At 47.5% G+C, this 13,163-nt stretch overlaps 1 protein-coding gene across 2 annotated transcripts in view; it reads right to left on the minus strand.

Annotated features, from left to right (window-relative positions):
• The window catches only part of LOC114602469 (unconventional myosin-X-like), a 77,153-nt gene that overhangs the window by 21,371 nt on the left and 42,619 nt on the right, over positions 1-13,163 (minus strand). For both annotated transcript variants that reach the window (XM_028740721.2, XM_028740739.2), the window contains 3 exons: positions 7,498-7,604; positions 4,155-4,457; positions 1,618-1,657 (listed from right to left, as the gene is read on the minus strand). In XM_028740721.2, coding sequence (XP_028596554.2) covers positions 1,618-1,657; positions 4,155-4,457; positions 7,498-7,604 — 450 coding nt within the window. The remainder of the gene's footprint in view (positions 1-1,617; positions 1,658-4,154; positions 4,458-7,497; positions 7,605-13,163) is intronic.

A 13,163-nucleotide genomic window follows, 5' to 3' on the forward strand; every position in this document is an offset into this window, starting at 1 on the left:
GTCTTTGATCCACCAGAAGATCTCATTAATGAACAGGGGTCAGTGGGGAAGTCTTTTGCTGATTCCACCTCTCAGCTGCAGTCCCCTCACCATTTTGAAAAAAGGGGCCATTGAGCCTGTGTCTGGTTCAAGGGGGAAATTTCCACTGGCACCAATGCAAGCTTTCATTCAGAGACGAATAGCAGCTCCCCCCCCCCCCGTATTTTTCAATGGGACTGTGGCACAAAAGAAAGAGGTAAACCCGCCGTCCCACATGCCACATTGATAACCCTGATCAGGATTCCACAGCAGCTGACATTTACACATTCCACTATATTTGTACAACTATGGGTTGTATCCGGTGTTTGCAGAATGCAGTTCTGTTTATTACAGTACTTTGAAACTGTCCTCAATCTAGATGACACTGTACTGCCGTTCCTAGGATCAAGCTACATGTAACACTCAACATCTAGGGACATATCCAACACTTTTCTTCTGCTCATGCAACAAACCTCTGCTTGTGCAATTGGACTTCCCCATCTGCTCCTTGCACACCCCCAATATCTGCTCCAGAGGGTCCCCCAACCTTCTGGAGAAGATTTTGAGGATGTGCGATGAGCTTCAAGGAAGAGGAGAAGAGAGGGAAGTTCTGTTGTGCAAGTTGATGCCTGTTGGCATACAACCCTAGGTGTTTATATTACTTTATAGGAGTGGAGCGTCATCTAGACCAGTGTTTCCCAACCGGTGTTCCGCGGCACACTAGTGTGCCGCGAGACGTTGCCTGGTGTGCCGTGGGAGGGAGGCGGGCGAGTCGGGCGGCGAGAGGCGGGGCGGCGGCGAGGATCCGCGTCGAGCCGGGGGCGGCTCCGCGGTGGTGGTGCCGAGGTTTCTCTCTCCATTCTCCCCTCACACACACACACAGGAAATAACACAGGATCAGCTGACAGGACCCGGCCAATGGGGCGGCGGCGGGGCAGCGCGCGCAAAAGGGAGGAGCGCGAGACAGCGGACGAGGAGGAGGCCGGCATGTCCGGGCAGCAGCAGCAACAACAGCAGCAGCAACTCCCGGCGACGGCTCCTCAAGCCCCGGGCAACCCTACTCCCTCACTGGCCTCGGCCGCCCTCCTGCTCCACCCGCCGCCGCCTCCCCCGCCGCCGCCGGCCACCTCGGCCCCGCCGCCGCCCCCTCCTCCGCCCGCTATCGCCGCCACCACCACAACAGCCGCCGCCGCCTCAGCTGGGCCCATGCCTGCTGGGAGCGGCGGCGGCAGCAGCAGCAGCAGCGCCCCGGCGCCCTTCCCTCACGGCGGCGACCCGGCCCTGAACGAGCAGGAGAAGGAGCTCGTGCGTCCCTCCCGGCGTGACGCTGCGCGCTGACGTCACGGGGCTGTAATGGTGGTGTGCCTCGAGATTTTTTTCATCAAACAAGTGTGCCTTTGCCCAAAAAAGGTTGGGAAACACTGATCTAGACTGAGGACAGAGTCACCGTAACAGCATAGCACTGCATTCTGCAAACAGTACCTTGGATTAGCTTGTAAAGAGGGAAAGGTCAAGCAACAAAGATCACCAGCATGTCTTTGTATTCTGCTTAGTATTCTGAAATGAGAGGCATATGATGGGAGTCATAATGGAACACACCTGAGCCATCTGCAGTGCTGCTTCAAGCTGCTCTTTTTCTCTGTTCAAAAACAAAGAACAAACTCATCAATAAAATCTACAGTCCAGCTTGCCATGAAAATTTGCTGAAATCAATGAAGTTTTAAATAACACTGCTGCCTCAGTCATTTGCATTCAGATCAAAAATTTTGTGAGCTGTAACAAAGCCTTTAAAGTTAAACTAAGGGAAATTATTATATTAATGAAAGGCTTGGGTTTTCAGAAGGCTGGTTGGGGTTTGTTTGTTTTTTTGGTAAGGCTTCAGAACAGATGCTGACTGCTATTGAACACATATGGAACAACAATTCACACTGCAGAATGCATGTGGAGGGAAATGGAGGCTGCCTCACAGTGGATAAAAAATGTCATATGAACCTACTCTTTAGTCAGAAGGTCGGCGGTTTGAATCCCTGCGATGGGGTGAGCTCCCATTGCTCGGTCCCTGCTCCTGCCAACCTAGCAGTTCAAATGCACATCAAAGTGCAAGTAGATAAATAGGTACCGCTCTGGTGGGAAGGTAAACAGCATTTCCGTGCGCTGCTCTGGTTTGCCCAAAGCAGCTTAGTCATGCTGGCTACATGACCCGGAAGCTGTACGCCGGCTCTCAGCCAGTAAAGCGAGATGAGAGCTGCAACCCCAGAGTCGGCCGTGACTGGACCTAACGGTCAGGGATCCCTTTACCTTTAAAGTAGCTGAAGGCACCCTCTTCCCATAGAACAGCCAGATTATCTCAGGCTTGGTTTAATTTGAGGTGTGCAGCTGTGTCAAGACTTCCCCAGCTCTCCCCTCTTGTGACTGAGGAACAAGCTAAGAAACTGGACAGAGTGGAATGGAGGCAAGGTCACACTGAAGACTCCTGATTGACCACAAAGCCAAGAAAAGGGAATTGGAGACTGGACTTCTAGAATAAATAAATAATGTGGGATCCGAAACTGTGTTTTTAAAGAAAAGTATTATGCAGTAGTTTCCCTCAAGAAGAAGCCTTCTAAAAATACACAACTTCCTAAAGTCACATATCATTTTCCAAGGGTAAAAGTAATAACTTGGCTGGTAATCATCACTTCATTATTATTAGAGCTGTTGACTGTGGTAACATATATGGAACAGTGTTAGGCGCATACACAATTAAAAAAAACACCAATACCTATGTAATGTATTCTTTTTAAAAGCTCACTGCAAATGGGTGTATGTCAAGGACAGAGAAACTGTACACATTATTATTAATAATAAATTAAATTTCTGTAGAATATTGATCAATCAATATTCCCTGGGTGACCTACAAAGAAGAAAATATTAAAAACATGGTACTGATGTTTTAATGAGGTGGTTTTCCCCACAAGGTTATATTGACATGCTACTGCTGCTGTGTTATTTTATTGTTGTGCTACTTGGAGGTTTTGTCTTCAAATAAAAAGTAGTTTAGAAACCATACACCCTTATTTGTTTATTTCATAAAATTTATGTTTATAGAAAGTAGGATCATAGTGTTAGAAGGGAGCAGTTACTACCACTGCATTGCAACCTGTGGCGCTCACCCTTGTCGTCCTGAACCAGCCACCTGCAATGATGTCCTGCGACAACCTCAGAGCCTAGCGCTTAGTCGTCCTTTCAGCCCAGAGACTAAAAGACATGCCCAGGTGCGCTGCTTTGGGGCTTCCAAATTCTGCAGAGTCCAGATATTCAGGAAGCTTCAGACCACCTTGGCCTACCTGGCTCACAGGGACCAGCACTTGATCAGAGCAAGTTGTGCAACCTCCATAGCTAGTCTCTTGTGCTGAGTATAGGAGTGCCCAAAAGGAAAAAGTCCCAGCTTAGTGGTATCATCTAGATTAGCCCTATCATTAGCACTGTGTGTTCTACAATTCTCACTAAGCATGGAATTTAATATTAGCTTGTAGCTACAAAGGAGTGAGGTTGGGCTCAAAAAAGAATGCAGGAAGTAACTGGTGAAATCTGCAAAGGCAGAGAGGATGTTGGGTAATGTTTCCAATGGTCAGAAGGCGGGGCTTCAGGACCATGCATGGCTCCTCCCCTACTAGAAACATATATATGCAGACTTACTCCCCATAATTCATTTTTTAAAAGGTCACCGAATTCAAGTCTGTCTGAGCACAATTTGGCTCACCTGGATATAGAAGTTTGGTACTGTGTTGCTGTGCTTTTAAAGTGGTGAATATGCAAAACTCTGCCTATCACGAGCAACACATCAAAGGCAGAGCCCTGTTTGGACTGTTCCACTTCAGGCTACAGGGGGCTGATCATATGGCAAGGGGGATAAAAAACACCCCACAGTCCTCCACATAGAAAACTAAAACACCAGAGGTAGGTAAGCCAAAATCCTTATCCCTGACACCTGATTTTCTATACGCAGGGAATCCTTTACATGGAGGAACATTAAATCATGTACATCCCTCTCACTCCTGCAGTCTGAAGTGGTACAGTCCTGGCACAGGTCTGCCTCTTCAGTTGCAGTTTTGTGAAAGCTGGGACAGGGAGACGGAACCAAGACTGCCTTGTACCTTTTCTTCTCCTCTTCCTCCTCCTGCTTCCTCCTACGCTCCCTCTCTTCTTGCCATTGTCTTTCCTCTTCCTCCTTTCTAATCCGCTCTTCCTCTCGAAGCCTCTGCTCCTCAGCTTCCCGCTTCCGCTGCTGTTCCTCCTCTAGCAGGTGCCGGTAGAGGCTGCGAGCCAGCTGCCCACGCCAGTGCTTCTGCAGGACAATGGCAGAGGCTTTCAGGCGCAGGAGGGACTTCTTCCAGAAGTGAGCACGGTAGTTCTTTTGGATAGTCACGACACTGGCTAGCACCCTTCGATACCTCTTCCTGAGTCAACGAAAGCAAGGTGGGGGTTACTGTCAATCAATGGCCCTTGCTCACTAGGTTCTCCTCAGCATCTGCCTCAGAAACCATCTGACCCAGGGGTACCAAGATGCCAGATTCAATGAATCAGCACGACCACAGCCGCTTTCTCCAAAAAACATTTCCCCAGGAAGCCACTCCTTCCATGCTTTCCTTTCTCCTCCATCTGTCACCCACCTGGTTTCTGGAGAATGCTTTAGGCATCTCCCTCTTGGGGCCACTCATTTCCTGTTTCTACACCAGCTCTGTCTTTGCTAAGCACTTTGAGTGGTGTAATGGCATGGAACCTCCCAACCCAAGGCAAAATGGCAGATTCCCCCATCCCTCCAAACAATAAAGGGATGGTTCCTGTCATGACCTCCTCCCAACATATCAATCTTTTTTCCAGATGCTCCCATATAGACAGCCATGCACTGCTCTCCTAAAACAGAGGAATGGGTAGTTTTTACACCCACCCACATATGGAAGCTAAGGTCCCCGTACCAGAGAGAAAGAGAAAGAGAGAGAGAGAGAGAGAGAGAGAGAGAGAGTGTTGGGGAATGCCTTTTATTTAGTAATGAGACTGTGCACTCTGTACATGTTCAGAGTCTCCCTTCTCTGTAGTTAATCTGCAGCTGTAGAAAAAACTCAAATTCTAAGTCCTAACATTCCTGGCCTGAATTGAGGGTCTGGTTCTTTTATTAGTGCAATTAAGGCCAGTCCACATGAATCCAATATGCTTTTCTTTTTCTTTTTGAGGACCAATATGAAGAACTAGTAGATTATTTCTGTGGAATAGAAGCATTATCTAGGAAATATACTTACAAGAGTCAGGCATTTGCTATGTTTGACACTCCATGTGGCACTATGAGGTGTCTCCTGCTAAAGAACAGGGAATGTGTGTGCCCTGTGGCTGCATTGCACAAGAATTGAAATGGATATTGACACTGAGTTCAGCATCCTGAGAATCAAAGCTTAAATTAAAACTTATTTTTTTAAATACCCAAACAAACAAGTTTCTCACATGCTTAAAGCTGTTAAGATCCATAATCTGTGTGCAAATCCTGGTGAAACCTCAAGGTCTAACAAGACACACCAGGAGACTCATCCAGAATCTGTGGGGAATGGAAGGGGACAATTGCATGCAAAGGAATGTAAAGTGGAAGGAGCCTCCCTGCTCATGCTGTTCCCCAGTATTCCACCCACCCACCCACCCCTGTCCTTTCCTCCCACCTGAGCTCTGATACAGAAGCCCTGCCAGGAGAAAAGTGGTCGAGAGGCATTTTCAGCAGGGAAAGCATGTTCATCACCCCTTCCAGTGCACTGCGTGTTTGCTTCAAAACTGTTCTGCTGGTTCTGCAGAACAATCGTCTAGCACACAGTTTGTGCTGCCATCATATCCTCTTAGGCTTCAGAAGCCGGCATGGTGACAGAACAAGGTTTCCAGTGATTAGGGGGGGGGGTTAGGAATCCAGTAAGATTCCTATGGCCTAAGACAGGAGATCCAAATAGCACCCACTCCCCAATGGCAAGCTAAATTATAATAATTTTAATAAACAAAACAACGGCCAATTTGCTGCATGCCAATGACACACCTTGCCTGATGGTAGGGCTAGTCCTGTTCCAGTGTCCTGCATGGCTCTTGCTCTTTTATACAACTAACAGAAGCAGAATAGGATGTGCAAAATAAAACAATCTATATGCAAAGGTTCTTAGTTTGCAGAATTCCAGAGGGTTATTTTGGTGCAAAATTCTGGTGATAGCAGCACTGGCAGTGGCAACAATGCCATTAGCAACAATATTCCAGTTCATATGCAATGGCCTGGACCTGGGCCTAGCTCATGATTATACCCTCAAAATGCAGATGGTTTTCACAGCCTGGGAAATCCATGTTTGCAGCTGGAGCCCAGCCAAGTCTTGCTGTAGACAGCAGATGCAGCTTTGACTTCCTTGCCTGAACAACAGGAGCCTGCCTCCCCCTTGGATAGTATTGTGGGGGGGGGGGAACTAGGCAGATTGCCGTTATTCTGTTCACCAATCAACATTCTAGTTTGGTAGGCCCAAATTTAAACTACACCATTTTTTTCTAAACTACTTTGCATTTTTTTTATTTTAAGGAAAGGTAGTTGCCAGTTTTATTTGCATATTTTATTATGTAAATTTGCATAGGTAGTATTTCCTATGCAATATTTAGTCTTTTTCAGATAGTTACAGGGAAGAGAAAAAAAGCACATGGAGCCCCTCCCCCCCCACCTCCTAGCAGTTCAGCTCAGCTCCCATCCTCCACTTTCCCTAGCCAATGGCGTTTGAGATGTCACCAGGGGCTGCTCACACATTTTCAGGCCTCTTTGCAACCTTAAAGGCTAGAAACTTTTTAAAAAATGAAGCTGAATTGCCAGGGTGCTGAATTCCTCCTCTAGGAGCAACCCCTGCGCTGTTAATGGCACGATCCTGGAATACAGGCAGCCCATGCAATAATTCCTCAAAGCAACACCAGTGTCCTTGCGGAGCACAGGTGACCGTCCGAATGGGCACACATAGCAATTTGCCAGAACAAGACAACAACAATTAACAGCAAGAGGAAAAGGCAGAGACAGATAGATGGTGGAGGTGCAGAGCCAGCCAGCTTACAGCTACCCCCCCCCTTCTCTGCACCCAGAAGAGCCCACCAGGGAAGCAGAATGTGGAGAGGGGGGCTATAAGTGAGGAAGACTGGCCTGGGTCTGGCAAATAAAGACAGAGCTTGGGCTGAGGGTCTTCAGTGCAGAGCAAGAGAGGGAGAGCTGGGGAGTTTCTCTGCAGGGCAGCTTCATAGGAGGATTACAGATGCAACAGGAAAGAGGCAGGGGACAGAGACCCGGGCAAGTAAGCAACTTCGCAGTCAGTGGTGGCCTGCATTTCAAGAGGGAGCAGAGAAGGGGGAAAGCAGTGGAAGCCCAGCCAGAAGCAGCAAGCTGGAAAGGAAGAGACCTGGCAGCAAGGAGCATTCCAGCAGCTGGGCAAAGGAGGCGATTCAAGCACTGACCTTGCCATGTAGCCCAGGACGTGGGCTCGGATGGTGGTTGCCGCCTTCCTCAGCTCCTCTTCCCGGGCCTTCTCCAGTTTTTGCTCCAGAGCCTCCTTCAGGAAAACCTGGTACCCCGGGGAGGAGTTTCATCAAACACAAAGAGAGGAAACAGCAAGTCCCAGGCAGCACCAGCAGGTCCCATGCCTGCCTGCCTGCCTGCCTGCCGTAACAAGGCACACAGGGCTCCTTTTATGCTCCTGCGCCAGAGCCAGTCCCTGCTCTGCCAGCCCTTCCCCTTTGGGTGCTGTCGCTGATGGACAAGGGAGAAAGTTGTGCAGGGAGAGGAGCCAAACTCAGCCCAGCCCCCGCACACACTCTCTCTCTTCCACACTGCAGGCTCAAGGATTAAGGGGGGGAGAAAAAGGGGGGAGGAGGCTGCACTGCTTTTAACTATTAACCCTTTCTTTGGCTCAGTGACATCTTTTAAGGCTATCTGGGCCTGCTGCTCGAGTCCTGCTAATGAGGCTCTGGGTATGTGTGTCAACATTCCAGGCGCTGCATGCAAAATGCAGAAGGAAACCTGGCCAAACTATGACAAGATACCCATTCCAAGAAAAGAAGCTGGGGGGGGGGGGGGAGGGAGAGGAAGATTCTTTCCAAATATCATTTCCTGCACTGCAGATAATCCACACATATTTTCCCCCTGGCTGCTTCTTTGCATCACTGCCTCAGTGCCAGCCTGTCTCCAAGCTGTCTTGCTGGCTGGAAGATTCCTTCTCACTTTCATTGCCTTCTCTGCAATCAAACCTTCCCAAGAGGTGTGGCTCACCCTGAATGCACACAAGAACAAGTGGTCATTCTGCTTTTGCTTTTTTATTAAAAGACACACCTGGGTGCTATTCCTGAAACCAGGAGGCATGAAGCCTGCTTTCAGAACAGGCTACACTTGTGGCTCTGGTGGGTGATGCATGACAGCACACGGGTCAGGGAAACTGCATCAATCCCATTAGATATTTCAGCGGCCCCATGATGAGGTCTTGGAATTCCGACAATGGAGTCTGGAAAACATCCATGGGCCTGGTCTGTTACTCATTCCTTTCTGGGAGATTCCAGAAGGATGGAAGGTCAGGCCTGGTCCACCTGTGTGGCTGTCGGTGGACCAAAAACATTGGTACTCCAATAAAGTGACACACAATCCAAAAGGTGACTCCGAGGATGCATTGTAACGCTGCAAAGACTCTGGGGCACAATCCCTGGATTATGTGGCACAGATATTTGGGGTAGCAAATGCCTTTGGTATTTTGAATGCAGCATTCTTCTGGAGGACTCGAGTGGTTGAAGATTGCATTAACATCCCCAAGAAAATCTCTTTTCATCAACTGCATTCATGGCTAGCCTCCCACGTTTGCCTGAGGTGAAGGCAATGCAACCAAAGGCTTAGGCTGCCAATGCATTAAAGTCTCCTTTCTGCACAGAAGTTCTAAAGCAGGAGTACAAAAAGCTCTTGATCACATGAATATTTGCAGAGAAAGCTATATGGTGGGCAAGGGGATCATCAGCATGTGGGTGCTGTGTGGCTTAGGGGATGTGAATGAGCAGCCCGCAAGGGGGGGAGGGCAGGGGAGACCATTTGGATGCAACCTGTGCAGACATGCACATTTATAAAACCCCAAGTGTTGGACACATGGCCTTGCTCAAAATTGGTAGAGCAGCATTTGCAGAAATCAAATAGAAATCACAGATGCCTTTCAGAACTCCCTAGCTTGAGGCAGGAAGCTGGAGGCTTGCGGAAACTGGTGTGAAGGGGAAAGCTGGCAAGGAAAAAGTATAGCACAGTGCCTCTCTGCCTAGTTGTCCCCTGCCCAAACTCGTGCTACTAGAATCCAAACAAAGTCCAGACTGCCACAGTGGACAATCAGCAGCTGCTCCCCTCTGTCCCTAATGAGAAACACAAAGACCATCCTGCTTTCCCCTTCCTTTCCTGTGCTCTACAATTCCTTATACTAGCCCTTTTCCTTCCTCCACCAAACAATTGCTCAGTATAGAAATCCCCCCCCCCCTTGAAATATACTGCACAGGAAGCACTTCCCACTCCTTCCCCCATCCTGCCCAGCACATGTGCAAGCCCACGCAGGGACTCCTTAAGCCTCGCCTGCCCAGGTTGCTCATAAAGCCCTCAGCAACACCCTGGAGGAGCAGAACAGGCCAAAGAGGCTCACTGGGCAGGGACATGTCGCTAACCCTCAACCTCGGCCTCACCTCCAGAGACAAAGAGGGGCCCTATGCTTCAACGCAGAGGCAGGGCCTCTTGACAGGCACAAAGGGACTGGGCTCACAAGGCAAACTCATGACTCTTTTAAGACCTATTTGTTTTCTAGGCAGCAAAGGAAAAGGAGAGCTGTGGCTCTGCGGTGGGGCGTATGCTTTGCATGCAAGAAGGTTCCAGATCCAGTCCCTGGCATCTCCAGACAGGGCTGGAAAACACTGGAGGAGTCACTGTAGGTCAGTGTGAACAGTACTAAGCTAGGTGGACCAAGGTGCTTGACTCAATAGAAACACAACTTCCCACGCTCCTAATTGCCAGCAATAGCTACAGATGCTGCACCACTATAGAGCAAGAGTTTTAAGTGATCAGAACTGGAAAGTCTGCTCTGCCTAGGGCTAGGATTGCCAACATTTTTGCTCACTCTGCTCCTGTGCATGTAATAGCAGACTGAGACACCACTTAGCCAGGAAAAGCTGACTTTCAGAAGACATCTGAAGGCAGCCCTGTTTAGGGAAGTTCTTAATGTTTGATGTTTTATCGTGTTTTTAATATTCCATTGGAAGCCACCAAGAGTGGCTGGGGAAACCCAGCCAGGTGGGCAGGGTATAAATAAATAAATTATTATTATTATTATTATTATTATTATTATTATTATTATTATTATTACCACGTTGGTGAGGCCACTGTTAAAAGAACAGAGGCAAGGCCACTGAAATAAGGCAGCTCTATCCTCGGTGCAAGAATATCATATTACGGCATTCTAGGTGAAGGCTAGAAAATTTATCATTCTTTAACACCTTTGTGGTGCTCCTACAAAAGTATAGATTCCTCCTACCACTTCAACATTTATTTTTTTAAAGCTATGTACCTAAAAATGAAAGAATGATGGAAACATGCATTTGGACACGTGTATACATGCACACTTCTTAGGGAGCCAGGATAGTCCGCAGCAACATGTTGCCTTTACACTTGGTGACAAATCTTAGCTCACTGCCATGCAATGTGTGGAATGGTTCTAAGAACTTTTTTGTATGACTCCGAATCTTGCATTGCCTTGCCTTGACTGGGTACTTGCCATTATGGCTAGTAGCCCTCTCCTCCATGAACTGTACCTCTTCACTGAACCCCCAAGTTTAGCTTCTGCAACCTTATATGCAATGAAACCCCAATAGAGAACCCTGTGCAGATGTTGCTCCTTCCCTTCCACAGAATGCGCCCACTGCTCAAACCCGGCAACTGACTTCTCCATCTGCAATGCAGAGGACAGTACCAGAGAGTCATTATTGTAATCCTTACATATAAATAGGGCTCCATCCTCTGCCTCAGCTTTAATCCAGGCTGGGTCTCCACATTGGAGCAGATCCTAGGGTTTCCTTGGCCATTGTAGCAGCATTTTAACAATGCACCATCCGTCACACCCAGTGATGCTGGCTAACAATGTTGTATTAAGCTTTGGCCAGTTTCTAGAGGGCTTTTGAACATTTGACAGAGCACCGCTGACACTGAACACACTGATCTCTGTAAATGCCAGGCACCCCCCTATTGCTACCCAAATGGCCCCAAACTACCACCTTAATAACCAAGGTAAAAAACCCCACCATTTTATTTGGATGCCAGAAAACCAATTTTGTAGCTTAAATTTGACCTATCTCCTACTTCCAACGGTTTCTCTCCTTCCTTGTCATTTCCACCTTGTGGCTCACAGTAATTTTTAAAAGTGGTCTGTGTGCCCCAACAATTCTCATCTGCTTTGCCACTTATCAGGGATGTGACTCTCTTTCCTTGCTCCTCCAATGTCTTTCATAAAGTGGGCCATCCTCCCTTATCTCCTGCCTCTGAAATCACTCCCATCTGGATAGGCGGCAGAGCCTCTTCAACCCACCCTGTTGCCCCTCTTCCTTGCTCATCCTGAGAAGCAAAGCCTTCAAAGAGCTCAAGCCCTGCCCCAAGTGGCCCTGCTTCCCTGAACAGCAAGGAAAGGGCAGCCGGGCAGCCGGTCCCTTCTCAGATGGACCAGCAACTCTGAGAGTGAGCGAGAGAGGGAAAGTTCTATTGTTCTTGGTGGGGTCAAAGGTCAGTTGTCTGCCGCACTATTCACTTGGAGCCTGTTCTCTTTAATGGCTCCAAGGTTGATTTATTAACTCCAAGTGCGTGGTATGCAGAGAGACAGCAGTTTCCTTTCTCCTCTCTTGCTAGTGGCAAGCCGCCTTTGGTCTCCCTTGCTCGAGGACTGATGCCTGAGCTTTCCTCCCTCCCCAGTTCTGTTTAAGGCAGCACTAGCTGCAGAACATTAATATAATGCATAGACTGTACACCGTGTCACTGGGAAATGAAAGATAAGCTGCAGAAAAGAATCACACAGCAGCCTAAAACGTCCTGGCTGGGCCCAGTTACTTCACCCTTGAATTTGGCGTGCTCTAAATGCAGGGGCTCTAAATGCAGCTGGCAATTGCGACTGGTTGCCCTTGCCTAATCAGTAAGAGTCTATGGCTCCCCATATCCCCCCCACATGCCTTTTAAGGAAGGCACATTTGTGACCTGCCGGACTACTTCTTGAATTGCTGTCCCAAGCAACTGTGCTCCCTAGCGGCCTTATTAACTCAGAACATCTAATTTATTCCTAACAAAGACACAAAGCAAATCTGGTGCAGACCCCTTGGGTGAAGAAGAGACAGCAATGCTGGTGGCTACACCTTAATGGCAGGGTGCCCTCTCACTGTATTGCTTTAGATGCTTGCTGGAAACTTTTTTTATTTCAGGAAGCCTACCCAGATATGTAACTTGGTCACCTGTATATCTGCTTTAAAAGCTTTATTGGTTTTATCTTTATTTCTAATTATTATGGTTTTACATACTTTTTATACGTATATGTATTTGTTTTTATTTATGTTTTTACATATTTTTGTTTTTGTGGATTTCTGCTGTGTTTAACCTTCAATTTTATTTGTACATCACTTGAGTAGTTTTTGGTTTTCTTGATTAAGAGGTCTATATATTTTCTAAATAAAATAAATTTAATAGGTCCCTTCTCCAAATCTACATAGACACTGTTCTTGTTCTCCTGCATTATGGAAGCAGAAAAGCATACAGAGAAGCACCACTACTGTGAATTTGCAAAGAGCATGTATTTGTTTCCATTCAATCCCAATTTATTGTGCAGATGGCAACAAACATGGGGATTCACCAAGCACCACTCATTTGCTTTAAAGCCTATCTGTCCAGTCTTCAGAGTGAAAAACTTGCTTTGAAATAAATAAGTAACAGATTTGAATTTCTGGACTCGATTCTAAACGTGACACACCCAATGCCAAATTCCACGTTTGCTCAGTATGCAGAATTACATTCACCCCAAATGTAGCACCCAAATTTCTATCAGTGAAACAGATTTTACCCATTTGATATGCACTATAGTGGTGTT

Source organism: Podarcis muralis, chromosome 1 (assembly GCF_964188315.1).
Source record: "Podarcis muralis chromosome 1, rPodMur119.hap1.1, whole genome shotgun sequence".
Classification (NCBI taxonomy): Eukaryota; Metazoa; Chordata; class Lepidosauria; order Squamata; family Lacertidae; genus Podarcis; species Podarcis muralis.